Genomic DNA, 24,386 nt, shown 5'->3' with positions numbered 1-24,386 from the left:
AGGCTGAGTCAACAGTACAAGGAAGCGCCGGGGAAGTGAGGCAACAGTACGAGAAAGCACCAGCGTCTTTCAAATCTGTGGTTTGTAAAACATTTGCCGGTGAGTATAATGCCAATACAAGAAAAAACGATGAACAAAAAATAACTGTGGGCAAACATTGCTTTACACGTATAACAGGGCTCGAAATTAACTTTTTTACTTGGTAGCACCGGTGCTCCCAACTTTGAAAATTTAGGAGCACCAGAAAAAATTTAGGAGCACCACCAAAAATGAATGAGCACCGCTGCAAGTTGTACTTTAAGGGATTTATTGTATTTGAAAACAACATCAATTAGGACTAACAAAAAACTAGAAACAACTATAACTAATGCTGTGATGACTTAATATTTGTGCAATAATTCCAAAATGAATGTCTAATAATTATAAAATATTAATGATGAAGAAAATGACAATAATAGTAACAATGAATTACATGTGTCATCATCATGCTGCCTTGAATGTGCATGAATGTAGGTTATCTGCTATAAAAAGTCTGTTCCTTTATGAAAAATAATTGTATAGTTTGCATCAAACAAAAATAAAGCATTGCAGTAAGAAATATTTATTTTGTACTGCTGTTTTTATATGCATGTCAATTTATTAAATAATGTTTCTGCTACAAAACAAACAAAAGATTATAATAAATCATTCAATTTGAGGCTAAAAGCTGCAAAACAGTCATCAGTAAAAAAAAAATAATAATATACACCTCAAGAAAGAACGGACTAAAGAAAGTAAGTAAAGTCTCACTTCTATCACTCTTTTAAAGTTTTGGTTTCAGTTTGTGTCAATTTAAAGGTTCAGTCTGAGATGATCTTCATGTTTCTGTGTTAGTGGAAAAGCTGGCGAGGCAGCCGACCCAATATATGAGCAGGCAGAGCAGGATTCTTGCGCTGACCACCGGCGCAATACCGGTCTTTGTTATGAGCCGCAGTTTCAGTGTAAACTTAGTAAAGGCGAGCTTCTTTGGCGATATATACAGTATTAGATTTGACTTTTAGCGGACATTTGCACTGAACACGCAGTGAATGCAACGCTTCGAGATTCGGGCACCTTCTCCAAGAAGCGCGTACTCGATTGATCTCAGCTGGCGGATCAATATTCACCACGTCATGATCGCTCTCATCTGCGCCTCAACTTTAGGTGGGGTTTGCTAACCTGTGTGCTTTAAGTTTTTACTCTTCAGGCGTTTGCATTTCCTGTGGTCATAAAAGCTCCTTACCTGTCATCTGACAGCGGAATAGCTTGAGTGATTGACAGCTAATATTATGAACCAATATAGCGGCAGGGAAGAGCGATTCAGCACGTTTTTACAAAAAATCAAAACAGGTCGCACTACAACCATTATCTGCAGTCGCACTAATGCTCCCAGATATATTATGAGGTCGCATAGATTAATTTTCAGGCGCATATGCGACCAAAATGGTCGCAATTTCGAGCCCTGTTTAACCATGACTGCACATCTGCAGCGCATCACCCAGCAATATCACTGTCTGAAGCAGGATAGCAGAGAAGGTAATAAAGTCCAAACAGCAACAATCCCTCGCTGAATCCTTCCAGCAAACAAACCCAACTGGTTCCGAGAGACACAGAAAATAGCAAAGGCAGTGCGGGTGATTACTGCTGAAGATTTGCAGCCGTTTTGGGTGATGGGAGATGTGGGCTTCTGTCATCTTATAAAAGCACTCGATCCACGTTACAGACTACAGTCTCACATTTATTCAGCACCGAGATAATAAAGATGGTTTATTTATGTTTACTGAAGGACAAATGTGTTAATTTGAAATGGCCAATTTATCTTTATTAACTCCACATGTGTGTTTATTTTCAGAGTGGAGGATTTCATGTGTTCCCTAGTTTGTACATGGGCTACCAGCAGCTGTAAGATTTCAGTGGTCATTTTTTATACAATACTCTAGGAACTACTGTACATTTCTTGGCTTTTAAGTGAAACAAAATGAGTACTGCAATAAATCATTTATTTTTATTTTATTTTTTTGCATATAGACCTTTTTCATGGCGGCTGCATGGAGGGCGCCACAGCGACCAGCGTCTTCTGGTAGAATGCTAAAAACTTCCGTTTACAGCGTGTACAACTGGTCATTTGCGCTCCGAAAATGGGTTTCAATGATGTTTTTAATGGATGACAGAGTGTTTTTGTGACACACAACTTATAAATGTGTCTGTTAAAGCCGTTATAATCTGTCACATGTGGTTCAAGCGCATCAGAAATACGAGAAAAACGTTCTCCTAGTTCACGTGTCTGCCGTCAGAAATAACGTACAGTGTGTGTGTGCGATCCCGGCCTGTTAGCTCAGCGGCTCTTTAACACACACACACACACACACAAACACACAAACACACACACAAGAACACACACACAAGAACACACACACAAGAACACACACACACACAAACACACACACACAAACAAACACACACACACACACACACACACACACACACACACACACACACACACACACACACACACACACACACACACACACACACACACACACACACACACACACACACACACACAGAGAGAGAGAGAGAGCAAACCAGAGTACTGGCATGAAACTTAACAGGTATGAAAGTCGTGCAATTTACAAAAATGAGCAATAAAAGTCTGTTATTGATCCTCTGCTGCTGATTTGCTGTTCATTCTAATCGCGAGCCGTTTGTGTTTTATTTCGTGTGTTGTTTTCACCACGGTTTGTGTTTTTCTGTCATTTGGAAATGACACTAGCCTATATTTTCACGTTGTCACAGTTATTAAATCAGTGTGTCAGTGGCACAGTACAGGCTACGTGTGTGTGTCAAACATTTTGGTGAATTACATTAGTTTGGGCTGGTTATATATTTGAAATAAAGAGAAAATGTTGACTTTAGCGATGACGAGGCTTCATTTAAACTGCAGAAGATGCCGTCTGACAACGAGGGGAAAACGCCTCACAGCAGCTGTTTTCCGTCCAATTAGATCACATTTCTGTAAATGATCAGTCCAGGAGATGCTGCTGATGGACAACAGGATTAGTTCACAGAGGATAAAAGCTGTCAAAGCTGATTCAAAGCTGTCCAAATGTGACTGTTTACACGCATCAGCTGCCGACCGGAAGTTCTTCGCATTCTCCTAGCGCATACACGCAAAGCATCATGGGTAATTTTGCGTTCCAAGAAAAAGGTCTATACAAAAAAAAAAACACGTCAAGCCATGAGAACCGTACTGAACCGAAGACAGTGTTAACAAACCGAGGTATTGTATCGAGCACATGTCACTCCGCTGCTCATCCGTTTGCACTGGCTGCCAGTTGCTGCTCGCATCAAATTCAAAGCTCTGATGTTTGCCTACAAAGTGACTTCTGGCTTTGCTCCTTCTTATCTGCTCTCACTTCTGCAGATGTATGTGTCCTCCAGAAACTTGCGTTCTGTGAATGAACGTCGCCTCGTGGTTCCATCCCAAAGAGGGAAGAAATCACTTTCCCGAACTCTCACGCTCAATCTGCCCAGTTGGTGGAATGAACTCCCTAACTGCATCAGACCAGCAGAGTCACTCGCTGTCTTCAAGAAACCACTAAACACTCAACTATTTAGTCTCCACTTCACTTCCTAATCTGCAATTGCCTCTTTGAATATCACACTAACTGTACAAAAAAAAAAAAATACTAATACTACTAATACTTCCCTTCTTAGACTTTACAGACCTGAAACTTGCCTACAGCACTTATTCATTGTTGCTCTTAATTGTGTAAATTGCTTCCTTGTGCTCATGTGTAAGTCGCTTTGGATAAAAGCGTCTGCTAAATGACTAAATGTAAATGTAAATGTAAAATGAACCGTGGCCTAACTGTATTGTTGCATCCCTAGTTTGAAACTTTCGTCTCGAGAAGCCAAATAAAAATGCATTGCATATAAGACTGCACAACATTGGGCAAATCCGACATTGATGTATACATACAATTATACCAGATGACTTGAATATCAACATTAAGAAAGAATTGATCATTTCATATTGATTGGGATGATTAATAATAAACTAATAAACAAATTAAAAGTATAGATTAATACAATAAAAATAAGTTACTCTTGAAATAAACAATGTTTTATTGATTTTCCGAGTATGACAGTATTTAGATATACAGTAGTTTAATAAATCAAAAAAATGAATCGTTCTAAAAGTTACTAAAGGTACAGTTTCTTAGGTCTGAATGCTTTTAAAATCATCAGTCACAGGCATCAAAAACACATGCAAAAACTCAATTATATATAAATAAACATAACTCAAGCATTGCATATCCTGCAATTATTACCACTATTCTATACTGTAGCCACTGTGAATGATCTCCATTGCAATAATCGAAGCTAAAACCATATATTTTGTGCAGATTTAATTGCATAAACACAAGAAACGGAGCATAAAGCATCACCAGAGGAGCTCGACTGACCTTAGGAAGATCCTGTTTGAGCGACTGCAGCACATAATACATGGAGCTCTTGCTGTTTTCTCTGGGAGAAACACAAACCACGGCCTCTCCGTGAACCTGGACGTCACCAGGCTTCACCCGCAGCTTAGACGTGCAGATGGAGTAGCGCACCGTCTCCGCATTGACCTGAACACAACAAAAACACCAGCAAGAAGCATCAGCTGCTGACAGAGAACAATAATAATGATGATGAGGACAGAAGCATCAATAACAGTGAGTGAAAACCCACAGAAAAAACAACAACTCATGGAGATGGAGAGTGTTGATGGCATGTTATTATGATCAAAGGTGTGTGTGTGTGTGTGTGTGTGTGTGTGTGTGTGTGTGTGTGTGTTACCTCCAGACGCAGAAGACGGATCCTGTCCAGCGAAAGCTTCACCAGGATAAAAGTATCATCCGGCAGGAAAACCTCCTCGATGTACTCGGAAATCTGAAGGAAATAATCATATATGCTTCATTAGGGATGTAACGGTATTGTAAATACCGTCATACCGCAATATTAATTTTTTTCGATATTACCGTAGTCGCATGACTCGGTAAAACTATAGGTTTTCTGAGAAAATTTGCTCAGGTGAATGAAGTGAACGGGAGGTACCGGAAACTACAATTCCCATCAGCCCAGGCTTGGCCATAATCCCTTGCGGTCTGTTGTCGCTACAGATCCAGTAATGCGGAAATGGAGTGTGCTGCTAGAAGCGGGGATCAAAAAGAGCTGGAAAACCCTAAAGCGGGTGTTGTCGCCGCGCGCGTACTGAATAGTAGTGTTGTCGCGCGAGTTCTTATCAGCTGTGTTGTCGCGCGCGTACTGAATAGTGGTGTTGTCGCGCGAGTTCTTATCAGCTGTGTTGTCGCGCACGTACTGAATAGTGGTGTTGTCGCGCGAGTTCTTATCAGCTGTGTTGTCGCGCGCGTACTGAATAGTGGTGTTGTCGCGCGCGTACTGAATAGTGGTGTTGTCGCGCGCGTACTGAATAGTGGTGTTGTCGCGCGCGTACTGAATAGTGGTGTTGTCGCGCGCGTACTGAATAGTGGTGTTGTCGCGCGCGTACTGAATAGTGGTGTTGTCGCGCGCGTACTGAATAGTGGTGTTGTCGCGCGCGTACTGAATAGTGGTGTTGTCGCGCGCGTACTGAATAGTGGTGTTGTCGCGCGCGTACTGAATAGTGGTGTTGTCGCGCGCGTACTGAATAGTGGTGTTGTCGCGCGCGTACTGAATAGTGGTGTTGTCGCGCGCGTACTGAATAGTGGTGTTGTCGCGCGCGTACTGAATAGTGGTGTTGTCGCGCGCGTACTGAATAGTGGTGTTGTCGCGCGCGTACTGAATAGTGGTGTTGTCGCGCGCGTACTGAATAGTGGTGTTGTCGCGCGCGTACTGAATAGTGGTGTTGTCGCGCGCGTACTGAATAGTGGTGTTGTCGCGCGCGTACTGAATAGTGGTGTTGTCGCGCGCGTACTGAATAGTGGTGTTGTCGCGCGCGTACTGAATAGTGGTGTTGTCGCGCGCGTACTGAATAGTGGTGTTGTCGCGCGAGTTCTTATCAGCTGTGTTGTCGCGCGCGTACTGAATAGTGGTGTTGTCGCGCGAGTTCTTATCAGCTGTGTTGTCGCGCGCGTACTGAATAGTGGTGTTGTCGCGCGAGTTCTTATCAGCTGTGTTGTCGCGCACGTACTGAATAGTGGTGTTGTCGCGCGAGTTCTTATCAGCTGTGTTGTCGCGCGCGTACTGAATAGTGGTGTTGTCGCGCGCGTACTGAATAGTGGTGTTGTCGCGCGCGTACTGAATAGTGGTGTTGTCGCGCGCGTACTGAATAGTGGTGTTGTCGCGCGCGTACTGAATAGTGGTGTTGTCGCGCGCGTACTGAATAGTGGTGTTGTCGCGCGCGTACTGAATAGTGGTGTTGTCGCGCGCGTACTGAATAGTGGTGTTGTCGCGCGCGTACTGAATAGTGGTGTTGTCGCGCGCGTACTGAATAGTGGTGTTGTCGCGCGCGTACTGAATAGTGGTGTTGTCGCGCGCGTACTGAATAGTGGTGTTGTCGCGCGCGTACTGAATAGTGGTGTTGTCGCGCGCGTACTGAATAGTGGTGTTGTCGCGCAAGTTCTTATCAGCTGTGTTGTCGCGCAAGTTCTTATCAGCTGTGTTGTCGCGCGCGTACTGAATAGTGGTGTTGTCGCGCAAGTTCTTATCAGCTGTGTTGTCGCACGAGTACTGTAAAGCGGGGACGGAGGGTGTGTCGCGTCGCGGGGGCACTTTTGATCATTTTGGAAGGGAACTTTCTATCCAAGACTAAAAAGGGCATATGCACTGCACAGGTTGAGCACTGTGTGTGCACGTGCTTGCAAGTTGGGGAATACGACTAATAATCAGTCATGGGGACTGCAGAAACACAGCACACTGTTCAGATTGATGCAGACATGAGACCTCTATCTCACTCATGGTTTGTCCTCTCAAGTGGGGGAAAGACAATGCACAACGTTACCCACTGCTGTCAACCTGGGCCAAGTCATATCTCTCTGTCCCAGAAACCTCAGTCCCAAATGAGAGGGTTTTTTCTGTTGCAGGGGACATTGTAAATACCCAGAGATACCAGCTTTTACCAGATTATATTTATATGATCATTTTCCTTTAAACCCATCTCTATCTAAGTGAGTGAGTGATTAAATGTTGAATGTGATGAGTTTACAACAATACTAGACTGAAACTTTATTTTTTTTACATGGTTTAATAATTTTTTGTTATTAAAATTGAAGTTCCTGTTTCAAAGCTTACAGATAGATGGCTAATTTGTATGTCATTGACACTTTTGGCACTTTTTTGGAGTATTTTCATAAGTTTTGTTTTTTCCTGTAAATGATTCAATAAATACCGTACCATGACATTCATACCGAGGTATTACCGTACCGTGAAATTCTGATACCGTTACATCCCTATGCTTCATTAAACATATGCAAAAATCCTTTAATTGCTTTTTAAATGCACATGTGTGTACTAGTCCTTTATGTATTAGTTAGGCCTGTCACGACATCCATTTTTTGCTGTGTGCTATATTGCACCAAAATATATTGTGATAAACATTTTATTTTCATGTCTCGTTATATAATGGCAGAATGACAATATAATATCATCACGATGCCAGTACAAAGAACACATCATAGTTAACTATTAATTTAATTAGTCATTTTAACAGTTTAGTAATCAGGCATTGGAGTCAGAATGTGAAAACGCAGATCCTAAATCAATAATAATAAATGTTAACAAAGGTAATCGGTAACAGAGGCTGTGATTTCAGCGACCTGATCTAGTTTCAACTGTCAGACACTCATATGATGATTATATACTATAGTAATTTACAGTAAATACTGTAGTGTTTTAACCATACTGACACCGACTCCACCAATAGAGACAGAGATGTTGCACAATCAGCTCAAACGTTGCTAGAGTTGTTCGTTTATGTATGGCCGATATATATTATATGACAAATAAAGTACTATATAGTGTTGGGTGATATACAAAATTTTCACCCCCCTGTGAGATCGCCGATACACGATCCTATCGCATGGGGGCGCGGCAGTGTTATATATAATAATAATAATAATATATATATATATATATATATATATATATATATATATATATATATATATATATATATATATATATATATATTTTTTTTTTTTTTTTTTTTTTTTTTTTACCATATCTAAACAAATTTATGAACCTTTTGGCTGATTTTTAAACTTATTTAATAACTTATTGCATTAGCATGACGTTTGATTTTGGATAATTATTCAAACCAATGCCAATCACCGCAGTCATACAGCTAAATGGGCTTTGAGACCGAAATTATATCAAACAAGACTTGCTGCAACAGTGCGGCGCTGGACAGGATTTTATGGTGACTTCGGGTTCATGCCGTTATCCTCGGCCAGCGGGAAAATGGATATAATTTACATGGATGAAAGCAAATGAAATGACATTTATTGACGCACGGAAGAAACAAAGGATGCATTAAGGCGGATAGAGTCGGCGCCGCCTGCACGTGACGGTGAAGTTTTCTTTTTTTGTTCAGTCGAGCGCGGCGCAGCTTCAGGTCGAATCAATCACAAAAGTAATCATCAACAGTGTCACGTTTGTATTTGTTAAGATCTAACACAATCAGGCACGTGCACACATAGGGCTCAACCTGTGCAGTGCACATGCCCTTTTTAGTCTTGGATAGAAAGTGCCCTTCCAAAATGGTCAAAAGTGCCCCCGCGACGCGACACACCTTCGGTCCCGCCCTTCAGTAGGCGCGCGACAACACCGCTCTTGAATACGCGCGCGACAACACAGCTGATCAGTACGCGCGCATACACCCCCCCCGCTCTTCAAAAAAATTATCCTGCACATGCCCTTTGGACGGTCTCTGCACGGGCCTGAACACAATGTTGTGCTGGGCATGCGTTTATTGCTTTCTGATAAGTTTCATTTTAGACATGGCTGCGGCGAGTCGGTATTAGCCTATTGCTCTAATATTAAGTAGCCTATTAGACCTAAAACTTTTCACTGAGCTCAGCAAATGTTCTTTGATGAGTTAATAGTAATCTGTTCAACAATTCTTTAATGCCAAAAAGGCAAAAGGTTAAATACAGATTGTTTTTATTGCATATAGGCAAGTTTAAATAAATAAATAAAATATATTTTAAGCTATAAAAATAAATATAGACCTAACTTATTTTTAAAATTAAATAAATGGGTTTTTTCTGAAAAATGCGCATGTCTGCGTTTATGATTTTATCGAATTAAACGCAAATAAGACATGTATATGCAATGTATTTGAAGGAGCAGTCAATGCATGCACTGAAAAATAGTCTATAAGCCCCCTCAAATCTTAAAATGGGCTATTAATAATGAATATAAAAGATAAATAACTTTTTTGTGAAAGCAAGAGAGAATCATGCGGCAGTGCTGTTAAAGGAGTCTCGAATGATCAACGACCGCAACACGTCTTATTCCAGAACATTTGAGCTGGTTTCAGAGTTCATTTTCTTTTTCCGTTGTTTCATTTTTACAAATGGTTTAATTTAACATGCTTGTTGATAAAATCCAGTTTTGCTATTTAGCCTATAATTTTTATGCAACAAAGCTGCAAACTAATTTGCTCTAAGATGTGGCTGTGCCCTCACGTGCAGCTCGCACTTCAACACCTGCTGCTGCTGAGAGAGACAAAGAGAGAGCGCAAGCGAGCAATCAAGTAAATCATTTTTGTCCGAAAGTGTCAGTCAGGCGATGTTGATGTGAACAGCTGAAGCTATCATATTATTTAGAGTTAATTTATTATTAATGATGATGATTAAAATTAATATTACTAATCATTTTATTCAATAATGCAATTAAAACATGTAATAGGTCTACATTAGTGGCAAACGAGCTAAAAATCTCCTTTAAAATCGTCACAGGTCTCAGCTCTCGATGATATCTTTGCCTATCGTCGATACTCGATACTATCGTCTATCAGCACAACCCTAGTACTACAAGTACAGTAATTAAACATCCAGCTTCACAGCAGTGTGATTGCAAATGCAGATTTTTAGTGCACAGCAAGAACGTGCAATCCTGCTAAACATAGAGCGGAGTTGTATGAAGTTAAAGCATTGCTTCAGTGCATGTTCAGCATGGTAATATAAGCGATTTAATGCATTGCTATGTATTCTGGATGGTTGCTAGGGTGTTGCTAATTCACTGCACATCCAACTCAATGGAGTGCATTTTAATTGCATGTTGACTGGAGCTGACGGCACTGTTATTAATGAGCACACCTCTCCCAGAAGAGTCTTCTCAATGCGTCCTTTCACCAGCCGGGCGAAGTCTGGGTCATCATTGGTATCCAGGTTGGCACTTATGATGGGTGTACTGACACACACACACACACACACACACACATTAGAAACAAGAGCAGGGTTACAGCAGCCATTAATCATCTCTGAAGTGTAAACCGCAGCAATCAGACACACACTCGTCCAGAGAGTGACAGGAGCTCATACATGCACACACACTCACCTACCGACTCGCTTTTTATTTTGTTAAAGCATTGCAACAGTGCTTTCGCCAATATTGTAACACCTATATTATATATAATCACTCTTTTTGTACTTTAAATAAATCACTGATCATTTCAAAGTCAAGAAAACACACACAACTGACTGATATTCCCAGATTTTTCCGGTGTGTGTGATGTTCACCTGATGTTTTTGGATGCGTTGATAATTTCTTTGATTCTCGGCACGCCCAGAGTGATGTTCATGGACGCGACTCCAGCGAAGTGAAAGGTTTTGAGGGTCATCTGCGTTCCTGGCTCCCCAATACTCTGAGCACAGAGAGCCCCGACTGCAGACCCGGGCTCCATCTGCGCCCTGAGAACCAGAACAAGCTGACTTTAGTTGATAACATGACTCTGAGTGGTGGATAATGGTGACAGGTCTCCGTCTACTCAAGCATACGAGTGCAATTACTGCTGTAAATGAGGGTATTCCCGCTGTGTTACCTCATGTATTTGTCTCTGCAGGTTTCCAGAAACTTCTCCAGCTGTGTCGGAGTGATTCTGTCCAGCTGGTATAAAACTTTAGGCTGTAATGGATCAGAAAACAAGCTATGGTCACACTTTATTCTGATGGTCTGTTTGTTGAGTTTAAGTTACTCTGCATTCACATGCCAACTAATTCTCATTAGACTATAAGTAGACTGTTAGGTTGGGATAAGGAACAGGAGTTAGTTGACATGTACTTGCAAAGCTTCTTATAGTCAGTTAAATGTCTATTGAATGTCTGTATCAGCAGATATTAAGCAGACAGTCTACTAATGCTCAAATGGACCATCAGAATAAAGTGTTACCCAAGCTAAAGACATGGCTTGAAGTCAAATAAGTTCATTCATTTCAATTCAAGTTTATTTGTAAAGGTTTGTTTGATATATGTAAGATTACAAATGTTTTATTTCTGAATTTAATTTCAGTTTAATTTAAAGTGTAATTGACCCTTTGCTAAGCCACGCCCAAAATCTGCCATCCACCAATCGTGGCTTAGCAACTGTAGCTATGAGCAGGGGCTCTGTCAAGCTTTCGAGCGAGTGCATATAGATTGTGCGAGGGGCGCTAAAGGAGCGGAGCTAAGCTGGGTTTGTTTTGATATTCCTGACACATTCAGTGATAGACCGACAGCAATAACTCACACACCTCTCGCCCTAAACAGATCTAAACTGTGTTTCCTACAAAAACACAAAGCTGGTGATGTTTCACAGCTGTCTTATTCCTTTTTTTCGCTCGACATTGTGAGTAATTCTCTGTTTAAAGGGCCATGACACCCCCCTCTTTCGGTTAAAGTCTACTTCAGAATTTTTTCAAAAGATGCATGATTAATGGGCGGAGCTCCACGAGCATCGGGCAGGAGTGGGCGTGGCCAGCAGGGGAGTAGAAGAACAACTGTTGTTGTCAGCTAGCTCACAAAATGAGACACAAAGAGGAGACGCATGAGTTTATAGTTTACAAAGTTAAAATGCAAAGAAATGAACAGTAATTTAATGCCCTGCTACATTTGTTATTCGTAATTTCATATACACATAACCACAATTTATATCATTATAAAGATAAGAGTGTTCATGTAAACACTATAAATGAGGACTTCTCCCTCGATCCCCGTATCCAGCAGACTCAGTGCAGCAGGTCTCCTGACCTGTCTATTTTAACCATTAGCCCTGCTGGTAATCTGGAGGATTTAGGCAAACACAGCAGCACGGCGATGTGTCTGAATGTGAATGAACTCCTGATAAAAGACAGCGTCGCCATTCTCTAATTCTCGTGCTGCTCTCCCGACAAAAATGCTAGCAGCACACACACACAGCTTTATGATCGGCCCTGACAAGATCGCGGGGGAAAACATGCAACAAACCCCGTGGATCATGGAAACAAACGCATATGAGCCTTCATGAACGGCTGAATACTGTGCCGTGGGTCCATGTCTCTCAGCTCGGGCTTGACACTGGCAGGTCTCATGAATAATTAAGCAGCCGGCTCTTCTCATAGGATAAGAAAACTCCGCTATGAATAATAATGAGAAACCGACGCGTCATCATTGCACTTGCAGTACTGCGCTACATCGCCGATTTTGATCCCGCCCCAAAAATCATTTTAAACCCGGAAGCTGAAATGAGCTGACAAAAGCTCAAAATTATCCAGTTTTCCCCACAATTAAAGCTGACAGGTGCTAACATCGTCTTAACTGATGCTCAACACACACACACATCTGTTAATACAAAAAAAAAGTTCTCCAGTGTGTCCTGAACCTTTAAGCCTTCACCATAACATTAGTAATGTAGTCATACTAATAGCGAATAGGTCATGAGTTATTGATCTGGAAAATACCAATCAGCGAATCTGTTGCTCACTTTACTGAACTGCATATTTCCATCTATTTCAAGCTACGAATATTTTAAAATTACAAATCAATAGAACAAAACCGAGATATGATCACAAACTGAGCACTTGCGATCAATATACTATACTCCCAGCTGATTTTCAGTCATTTATAAACAGCACACAAACACACTGACAGTAATAGGTGACTTACTGTACACTGTTATGGGTCAATGATGCTAATATTCGACACAAGTCCATCAGGTTCCCCTTTCTGGCTGCTCTATCTATGAATGACCTATGTAAAAGCACTGTCATGCGTGTTTCCTCGTCGGTTAGTAAGGCTATATTTTATTGCACAACAATTAATCTATCAGGCTCTTTGGCTAAAAATAGAGAAATCACGGTTTCGTTTATTATTATTAGATTATTTTTAATTTAATTTCCCCTCTCATGCTGAGCATGAGCTAAGCTGTTGAATGTTAGCATATGAGGCGGCTAGGCTAAGGTAGCTTCAATTTTAATTTGGGTTTGGGTTTAACTTTATTTGTCCCCGAGAGGAAATTTGTCTTGGGCATAAAAGGTGCTACAACATTGTCTAAACAGACAGTAAAAATAACAACAGAACAAACAGTTAAGAACATACATTGTTTACAGAGTAAGACCGTATATAAATATAAATATATAAAACACCGAACCCAGTCAAGTGTTAGCGTACTGCAGGAGCAGTGTTATTGGTAGAGTTCAACAGTTTTATGGAGGTAGGAACAAACGAAAGCTTCAGTCTATTAGTTTTACACATTGGAATTTATTCTTTAATCGGTTGCGTATTATGCCGTGAATACACCCCTGTAATGCAGACTGCAGTCCTGTTTTGTCTGGCTTTCTCGGATATCTCACCAGTTCGACCAAAAATGACACATCCCTGGCAATCTCTGACACCGGCGCACACACATTAAAAAAGCCATGACAGGCATGAAAGCTTGATAGGCGTCGCAACAGTAACTAAGGAGGGTGGGGCTTATTGAAGGGTCCATTGCCAATTAATGGTGAAAGTAAATGCAATGTACCCCAACCACACATTTCCTATTCACTCATTTGAGAATTAGAGAATATCAGATTTTTTTCTTCCTTACGAAAACATAATGCTGTCAAGAATAATATTAAGAAAAAAATAGAACGGTTGCAATGTTTCGCAGATGTCACTTTTCTTTACTTTATTAGCATTATATCAAATACACTCCCTGACAAAAGTCTTGTGGTTGATCTCAGTTGTAAGAGCAACACATAATAACCTGACTTCTGGTTGATCATTTGGAAAAGTGTCAGAAGGTGGATTTCTCTGATGAATCATGCTGATCTGCATCCCAATCATCACCAATACTGCAGAAGACCTACTGGAACCAGCATGGAGCCAAGATTCTTACAGAAGTCAGTCAAGTTTCAGTATGGGGGCGTGCGAGAGATCTGCAACATCACCAGCCTGAGGGACCAAGACATTTGTGCTGCCCATTACATTACAAACCACAGGAGAGGGACAATTCTCCAGCAGGATAGCGCTCCTGCTCATACTTCAGCCTCCACATCAAAGCTCCTGAAAGCAAAGAAGGTCAAGCTGCTCCAGGATTGGCCAGCCCAGTCACCAGACATGAACATTATTGAGCTGATGAAGGAGGCGGCGTTGAAGATGAACACAAAGAATCTTGATGAGCTCTGGGAGTCCTGCAGGAACGCTTTCTTCTTCATTCCAGATGACTTTATTAATCAGTGATGTGAGTCATGTCAGAGATGTATGGATGCAGTCCTCCAAGCTCATGATGGAGTCAGACACAATATTCATTCTGTCTCCACTGCAGCAGGACTTTATATTCTGTACTGGACATTATTTCTGTTCAGTGATGAGACTTTAGTCTGAGCAGAGTCAGACCGCACTGTCTTAATGACATCAGTCAACATCAAGACATGATCAGATTTTATTGTGCTCAAATACACATCACCACTTCCAATACCGAATGATCACTAGAAGTCAAGTTATTATCAGATATTCCTAAAACTTGGATAGGCCACAAGACTTTTGTCAGGGAGTGTAGATTAGATGAGTCAGTACTGAAGAACAGCAACAGGAGTCAAGTTGAGCCATCTACAGAAATACACTACAAATGGCTTTTTAAATCAGTGTTATATAATCTGTAGTGAACACATGATGAAGCTCGTACCTCTGTCGTCCCGTTGTCGTTGATGCCGTATTTGTCGCGCGTCTTTTTCACTTTCTCAGAAACTGTTTTGATGAACTTTCTGATTTCCTACAATTGAACAAAATATTCAGCAACAAAACCACAAACCCAGAATGCAATGCAGAACTGCAGCACAACCATTTATTCAGAATAATCCAGCATCGCACTGAAATATTACACATTACTATAAGTGGATTAATATCAGTGACATCAAATATCACCACAAAATATTTTATTCAATGAAAATAAACTATAATGCAATAAACAAAAAAACTAAATCGGATTTAAACTCTTAATTCTCCAGTGATGTTAATGAGCAACACCATTAAAAATGACTTTGGTTTATATAAATATGCATACATGCATGTTAAATATTTAATGTTAATTTGAGGCCAGTTAATATTTCAGCCAAGGCAACACAAAAACACATATTTGGCACAATTTATTATCTGAATTGTATATAACTATAATAACATACTAAAACTAATAAAAAAAATTAAATGATAAATAAATGAATAAATAAATTGGACCTTGAAAGAAATATTTTAAACAAACTTTACAACCAATTAAAAGGTCAAAAATCATGTAAAATTACTAAATAAACTACAATTAATTTAATATTTTAGTTAATATTGTAATGTTTTATTTTATATTTAATATTTAAGCCAAGGCAACACAAACACACATATTTGGCACAATTTATTATGTGAATTGTTTATATTATAATTATAATGATAACATACTTAAACCACTTTATAAAAATAAAATAATTAAATAAACTGAAAAAAAACAGAAATATTTTAAACTAAAAATCACATAAAAATAACAAAATAAAATAAGCAACTAAAATTAACCTAAAAATATAAATATATGATAAATATACATATTTTCTATTATATTAATTTTAGCTATTGGATAGGGACTATATATTGTCACAAGAGAATATTTAATATTTATTTGAGCCCAGTTAATAAATTATAATATATATAATAAAACATAGTAAAAAATAAACAAAATAAATAAACAAACAAACAAACAAAAAATAAATCAGACCTTAAGAGAAATAGTTTAAACAAACTTTAAAACTAATTTGAAAAAGTCTAAAATCACATAAAATGACTCAATTTAACCTGAAAATATTATATATCATAAATGTAAATATTTATTTTCTGGTATATCCATTTTATCCGTTTGACAGGGACAATATATGGTCATGGGGAAAATATTAAATATTTATTTGAGCCCGGTTAATATTTAAGCCAAAGCAACACCAACATAAACATAAATTAAAATGATAACATAATAAAAAACTAATTTATAAAAATAACAAATAAATGAATAAATAAACTAATAAATCAGACCTAAATAGAAATATTTGAATCTTTAAAACCAATCAAAAAGGTCTTTTTTTTTTTTTTACTAAAATTAAACCAAAAACATAAATACAATATGTAAAATAAAATAAATATACATATTTTCTACAATATTCATTTCATCAATTTGACAGGGACAATATATTGTCACAGGAAAAATTATATTGGATTTTTCCTTTTAATTCTAGACTATTTCGCACCCGCACGCAGAAGTGGATTAAACCAATAAGCGAGGTAAGTATCTATAAATAGTAAGTATAAATATCTACAAGCTTTATATTATATAAATATAAATGATATATCGTATTTTCTGTTGCTAGAGTCTAACAAAGTCTAACAAACACAATTTTAACATAATTATTACATCCATGCAAATTTGTCTTATACTTTAAAAATATACAGAGAGGTGAATAATCTGCTCTGTCCATCATTAAGATCTTGTGATTTAAAAAAAAAAATGTTTTACTTGCCTTTTTTTCCTCACCTTTATTACGTTTTTATTAGCTTTTACTTAATAAATGCTTTATTTTAATTATTATATTCGTCTCTGTCTTTAGTACTCCAGTGTACAGCACTTTGGTAGCTTTTATAAACAAATGTTGCACTGTATTGCATAATTCTGGCACATATTTTGGGTAATTTTCTATAATAAAATTGCTAATCTGGTTTTCATTTTAATCCTTAAACTTTTAAGAAAATACCTTCGGTTTAAATGAGCCAACGATATGTTTGACATTCAGACAGCTATTATAATGGTGCAAACAAGGCGTAAATAATGATTAACATTAAACTGAAAGCCTCTAATACAAGTCTGACCGACAGAGTGCATCAGGATCAGTGTGTGCAGATCCACACACACACACACACACCGCTGTAAGTCATGCTCAACTAAACACACATCTGGCTCTATCATTTATACATTAATGAAGTCGATCACCCTCACACACTCCTTATGCGTGCTTTACAGTACCTGCATGTACTTGTCACTGCCAGTATCTGTCAATGTCTTGAATAACACATACACACACACACAACCCCCAAGCCCAAACACTTCAGTACACATTTTGTACAGCACAGTGGTCTAATACTGTTTTTTTTTTTTTTTTTTAATGTTGTGCTTTATTAATTAAATTGATTAGATTTTTATAGAAACAGAGCAGCGTAAACATTTATCTAAACGTCTTCTTTTTGTGATTAACAGAAGTAAAGGTTCGACTCTGACCTCCAGGAAAGTGTCTTTACAGCAGAGAAAGTCTTTCCTCTTCATGATGGAGTCGCTGGTCAACAGCAGCTCGTTTCTGCTGAGCGCAGGTTCACCTGTACAGCTGTACACCGCCTGGAAAAACACCAGAAAATACAGTTTCAACACTACAAATAGCAGATGAAGTGAAGACGACAGTGTTGAAAACAAATCTATGAATAAATAAATCAATGCATATCTTCAGTACCATTTTATAGTGTTTATATTATTTATATGCAGTTGAAATCTAAATTATTCTCCCTCCTGTGAAATTTTAATTATTTTAGAAATATTTCTAAGTGCCATTTAAAAGCTTTTTTTATTGTCTTTGCCATGATTAAAGTGCATAATATTTCACTATATTAATCATTGTATTTTATTCCATTTTATTTTATTTCATTTAATTTATTTCCATTGCACTCTATTCTGTTGCATTGTTTTTTACTCTATTCCATTGACAGAATTGCATTTTATAGATTGCATTCTATTCCATTCCATTCTTTTCATCCATTTAGTCCATTCTATTCTGTTCCATTCCATTTTATTTCATTCCATTCTATATTATTCAATTCCACTCTAAACAATTTTTCCATTCCATTGTATTTTATTCCACTCCATTTCACATTTTAAACCCATATTATTCTATTCCATTTTATTCTAAAGCATTTTTCCATTTTATTCTATTTTATTCCATTCTATTCCATTTCATTTTATTGTTTCATTCTATTCTGTTCCATTGTATTTTATTATATTCCATTGATGTAGTTGCATTTCAGTACATTCAATTCCATTGCATTTTATTCTATTCTATTAAATTCTATTCTATTCCATTGCACTGTATTTTATTCCATTTAATTTCGCTCCATTTTATTCTATTTTATTGAATACATTTCAATTTTATTCCATTCAACTCAATTCTGTTCCATTTCAAGTTATTAAATTCCATTTTATTTCATTCTTTTTTTCCATTCCATTCCATTCTATTCTATTGTATTCCATTCTAATGCATTTTATGCCATTCTATTCTATTTATTTCAATTCTGTTCCATACCATTTTAATCCATTCTAATCCATTCCATGTTATTCTATTCCATGCTATTGTGTTTCATTGTACTTTATTAATTTCTATTTTATTCCAACTTTTTATATAATTGCAATTACATTCCATTTTTTACATTCAACTCAATTTTTCCATTCCATTCTATTCTATTCCATTTTATTCAATTCCGTTCTGTGCTGTTCCATTTAATTGAATTCTATTCCATTCCATCTTATTTATTTCATTTATTCGCTCTGTTCCAGTGTATTTTATTCCATTCCACTGATATAATTGCATTTTATCCAGCATTTTATTATGTTCCGTCTTACTACATTCAACTCAATTCTGCTCCACTTCATATTATTCTATTCCATTTTATTCCATTCTATTGTCCTCTTCCATTCCATCCCATTGCATCCATTCCATTTTATTAAATTCTTATTCCATTCTAGATTATTCTATTCCAGTGAGCTCTGTTCCATTCTATTCCATTCCATTGTATTTTATTTCATTCTGCTTTATTCCATTCTATATTTTTCCATTTAATTACATTCTATTATATTTCATTCTAACCCCTTTCATTCCATTCCATTGATATAACTGCATTTTTATACAGCATTTAATTACATTCCATTTTATTACAATCAATTCAATTCTGTTCCATTGCATGTTATTCTATTGCATGTTATTCCATTCTATTTCATTCTATATTTTTTCCATTCCACTTAATTATATCCTATTATATTCTATTCTTATCCATTTTATTCCATTCTATTCTATTCCCTTGCTATAATTGCGTTTTATTATATACCACTTTATTACATTCAATTCCATTTTATTTCACTCCAGTTTATTTTATTATATTTTATTCTAATCAATTCTATTCTATTCCATTCTTATACATTTCATGCCATTTTGATTTGGTCCCGTTCCAATCCATTAATTAATTTTCCATTTTATTCCATTCCATTATATTATATTCCATCCTATTCCATTGCATTCTATTTTATTCCATTCCACTTAATTATATTATATTCCATCCTAATACATGTTATACTCCATTCTATTCTTCATTGCAAAAATAAAAACTTAAAATGGCCAGATGCTCTGAGATTCTCCAATCACAGAAGCGAGAGCAAAAACTACCCACAAAGTGCTCTTCAGCGTCCCAACAGAGAGAGAGATTTTATTTCCCAGCCTCCTTCAGCAGCATTTCAACCAATTAGACCTGACAGAGTGCGGTAATCGAGTTCCAGAGTGTGAAGAGGTGAAAATAAGCCAGCGGGTTATAAATGCAAGTGATGGACAGCATCTGCTGGAGATATTAGTTTGAACACAAACGCCGCACTCCCAGCATGCACTCTGATTACTCACACACTACAACAGCATAAACAAGACTTCAATAGCTCTGAAGAAAACTGCATGGCTGAAATCTGCTCAGACAGGGCTTATATTTTGCTTATTATTGTGTTATGTAGTATATAGTCAGCTCATGCTTCAATTTGATCCGCTCCTCAATCAAAGCATCAACAAGAAGTAAATGCAGGTGTAGTGCTGTATTATGTTAAGAATAAAGAACATCCAGGAAGTTGTTGTGGAAGGTTATTACAATGCCGTCTAGAGTACTTGCTTCTGATTGGTCGGCTGTGACAATTTAAGGTACGTTATTCCCAGATAACAACCGCTAAATAACAGACTAATCCAGGAACTGAGAATCAGTCAGTGAATACGTTTATCCATAAACCAGCTGGAGTATACACTAACCTGTGTATTATTCAGACACTAGATGGTGCCAAACAGTCAAAAACACAACGCTGACAGAAACTAAACCAGCTGATGGAGTATACACCAACCTGAGCATAATTCAGAAACTAGATGAAGCCAAACAGTCAAAAACCCAAAGCTGACAGAAATTAAACCAGCTGATGGAGTATACACTAACCTGTTCATCATTCAGACACAAGATGGTGCCAAACAGCCAAAAATCACAAAGCTAAAAAGAAAGCATGTTTTTCAGTGGTTATCTGGGAATAACATACCCTGGAATGTCACGACTGACCAATTAAAATAGAGTATTCCAGACGGTTCTGTAAGAATAGAGTTTAATAATCTAGAACTTGTTTGCTTGTTAAGCGAGATGTTCATTGATGGACGTACTCGTATGTTGTCGAGGACTCTCTTGAACTCAAGCGGTTCGTCTTTTCCCTCCATGGCTGCAGGATCGAGTCCGTCTCCGCCGTAGATGAACTGTATGATATCTCCGGTAGAGCTGCGCACCGTCAGGTCATACTGAGAGCACAAATCCTCCAGAGACTTCACCAGACGCCGCTGAACAACACAACAACATAATGATGAACCAATTACAATTAATATTGAGATTAGTATTATATATTCATTTTAATTTACACTGAATTAAAAAAAATGTGATAAAAAAATGTATAGTTGCAATTCTGAGTTATAAAGTCGTAATTCTAAGTTATCAAGTCGTAATTCTGACTTTATAACTCAGAATTGACTTTGTAACTAAGAATTACAACTTTATAACTCAATTCTGACTTAACTCGCAATTCGGACGTAACAACTCGCAACTCTCTCATAATAACTCGCAATTGACTTAACTTGCATTTCTGACTTAATAACTCGCATTTCTGATGTAATTACTGACAATTCTGACGTAATAACTGACAATTGGCTTAACTCGCAATTCTGACTTAACAACTCGCAATTCTGACTTAACAACTCGCAATTCTGACTTAACAACTCGCAATTCTGACTTAACAACTCGCAATTCTGACTTAATAACTGACAACTCTGGCGTAATAACTTGCAACTCTGACATAACAACTGACAACTCTGGCGTAATAACTGACAATTCTGACATAATAACTCACAATATTGACTTAACTCGCAATTCTGATGTAATAACTCGCAATTCTGACGTAATAACTTGCAATTGGCTTAACTCTCAATTCTGACTTTGACTCAATGCGGACGTAATAACTCGCAATTCTGACGCAATAACTTGCAATTCTGACTTAATAACTGACAACTCTGGCGTAGTAACTCGCAACTCTGACATAATAGCTGACAATTCTGACGTAATAACTGACAATTCTGACATAATAACTCACAATATTGACTTAACACGCAATTCTGACGTAATAACTCGTAATTCTGACGTAATAACTCGTAATTCTGATGTAATAACTCGCAATTCTGACTTAACTCGCAATTCCAATGTAATAACTCGCAATTTTGACTTAATTTGCAATTCTAACGCAATAACTCGCAATTCTGATGCAATAACTCGCAATTCTGACGCAATAACTCGCAATTCTGACGCAATAACTCGCAATTGTGATGCAATAACTCGCAATTCTGACGCAATAACTTGCAATTCGGACTTAATAACTCACAGCTTTGACTTAACTCGCAATTCTGATGTAATAACTCGCAATTCTGATGCAATAACTCACAATTCTGATGCAATAACTCACAATTCTGACTTAACTCGCAATTCCGGTGTAATAACTCGTAATTTTGACTTAATTCGCAATTCTGATGTAATAACTCGCAATTCTGATGCAATAACTCTCAATTCTGACTTAACTCGCAATTCCGCTGTAATAATTCACAATTCTGACGTAATAACTCGCAATTCTGACGTAATAACTCGCAATTCTGACGTAATAACTTGCATTTCTGACGTAATAACTTGCAATTCTGACTCACAATTCTGATGTAATAACTCACAATTCTGACTCACAATTCTGACGGAATAACTCGCAATTCAGAAATAATAACTCTCAATTGACTTAATTCTCAATTCAGACTTTATGACTCAATGCTAATGCAATAACTCGCAATTCTGACTTTATAAATTTTTTTTACATCGTATTTATTTATTTATTTTATTCAGTGGCAGGAGCGGGCTTCCATAGAAATGAGACTTTCACCAGAAGAAAAACTGAGTAGGTAATACTGTGATCAGAAACATACATCAATTATTTTTGGCACTTTAATATAACTGTTTGTTTGCATGCATGCATAAATGTGATGATCTTAATAATAATATAATTAGAGAGCAGTCAAACAGTGTCGTGTATATTACTGTCTGCATATACCTGCATGTATCCGGTCTCTGCTGTTTTTACAGCGGTGTCGACCAGACCTTCTCGACCAGCCATGGTGTGAAAGAAGAACTCTGTGGGGGTCAAACCAGAATAAAAGCTGTCTGCCACAAAGCCCTTCGCTGCGGGGAGCTGAAGATGAAAGAAGAAGCACACAAACATGCTGCTTTATTCCACACGGCCTTCAGCTCGAGTCCTCTATAACCTCAGATACACTTCAGGAGCAATTTCTTAAAGTAAAGCAGGATACAATACGTGTCCTGGGTCGACCTACGAGTACATGCTTGAATTAGTATGAACGAGTCTCCATGATGAGGCTGTGAGAGTATGAAGGAGTCTCTATGATATGATGAGGCTGGGTTTTGAAAACTTGCATCCAGAATATGAAACTTGTGAGAGTAAAATAAAGAGGCATGCATTATTTCTGAACAATGCGTCATTTCAAAAGTGAAAAACTAAACTGAAGACTAGCAAAGCTACTGGATGAAAGGTTTACAGTCCCTTTAATCTGTCTATTACTCCTTTATCCCACAAACAGTGATCTGATGTCTGCAGCTGGAGGACGAGAGCTGCAGAAATGAAGCGAACACACACACACACACACACAGATAACACACAGTATTTCTGCTTACTTTGGAGTGTTTCTGGAAGTGTGGCAGAGATCGGTTCTCAAAGCCATCGGGAACTCGAGAGCCGCTGATGGCCTGCTGTCCCACACACGCAATCATCTGAGAGATATTGATGAAGGAGCCTGTAGACACACACACATAAGGGGAAAGAGGGAGAGCAGAGCATCAGCAAAAAAACCTGCGGTACACACTCTCAGGCCATGGATGAAGCTGTATAAGACATTAAAGTCCTTAGTCTGCACGAGTCTGCATGATTAAGCTGTAAGAGTGTGTATGAGTCTGCATGAAGAGGCTGTGAAAGTATGAATTAAACTGCATGATGAGGCTGTGAGAGTATGAATGAGTCTCCGTTATGAGGCTATGAGAGTATAAACGAGTCTCTATGATGAGGCTGTGAGAGTATGAATGAGGCTGTGAGAATATGAATGATGAGGCTGTGAGTATAAACGATCTCCGTGATGAAGCTCAGAGTATGAATGATGAGGCTGTGAGAGTATGAATAAGTCTCTGTGATGAGGGTGTGAGTATGAATGAGGCTGTGAGAATATGAATGATGAGGCTGTAATTATGAACGATCTCCGTGACGAGGCTTTGAGAATATGAATGATGAGTCTGAAAGTATTACCGAGTCTCCGTGACGAAGCTGTGAGAGTATGATTGATGAGGCTGTGAGTATGAACGAGTCTCTGTGATGAGGGTGTGAGTATGAATGAGGCTGTGAGAGTATGAATGAGGCTCTCAGGGTATGAATGATGGGGCTGTGAGTATGAACAATCTCCGTGACGAGGCTGTGAGAGTATGAATGATGAGGCTGTGAGTATGAACGAT

At 38.0% G+C, this 24,386-nt stretch overlaps 1 protein-coding gene across 3 annotated transcripts in view; it reads right to left on the bottom strand.

Annotated features, from left to right (window-relative positions):
• The window catches only part of polr3a (polymerase (RNA) III (DNA directed) polypeptide A), a 69,902-nt gene that overhangs the window by 8,654 nt on the left and 36,862 nt on the right, over positions 1-24,386 (bottom strand). Inside the window, exons 18-28 of one of the 3 annotated variants that reach the window (XM_021480157.3) lie at positions 23,562-23,680; positions 22,924-23,061; positions 20,957-21,127; positions 17,743-17,856; positions 17,491-17,526; positions 15,130-15,216; positions 11,051-11,133; positions 10,749-10,919; positions 10,326-10,419; positions 4,864-4,956; positions 4,488-4,652 (exon numbers count right to left, since the gene is read on the bottom strand). In XM_021480157.3, coding sequence (XP_021335832.2) covers positions 4,488-4,652; positions 4,864-4,956; positions 10,326-10,419; positions 10,749-10,919; positions 11,051-11,133; positions 15,130-15,216; positions 17,491-17,526; positions 17,743-17,856; positions 20,957-21,127; positions 22,924-23,061; positions 23,562-23,680 — 1,271 coding nt within the window. 3 annotated transcript variants of the gene reach the window in all.

Source organism: Danio rerio, chromosome 12 (genome assembly GCF_049306965.1).
Source record: "Danio rerio strain Tuebingen ecotype United States chromosome 12, GRCz12tu, whole genome shotgun sequence".
In the NCBI taxonomy this organism is placed as follows: Eukaryota; Metazoa; Chordata; class Actinopteri; order Cypriniformes; family Danionidae; genus Danio; species Danio rerio.
Note: the sequence above shows the minus strand (reverse complement) of the source record. Positions and strands in the feature narration are given on the sequence as shown.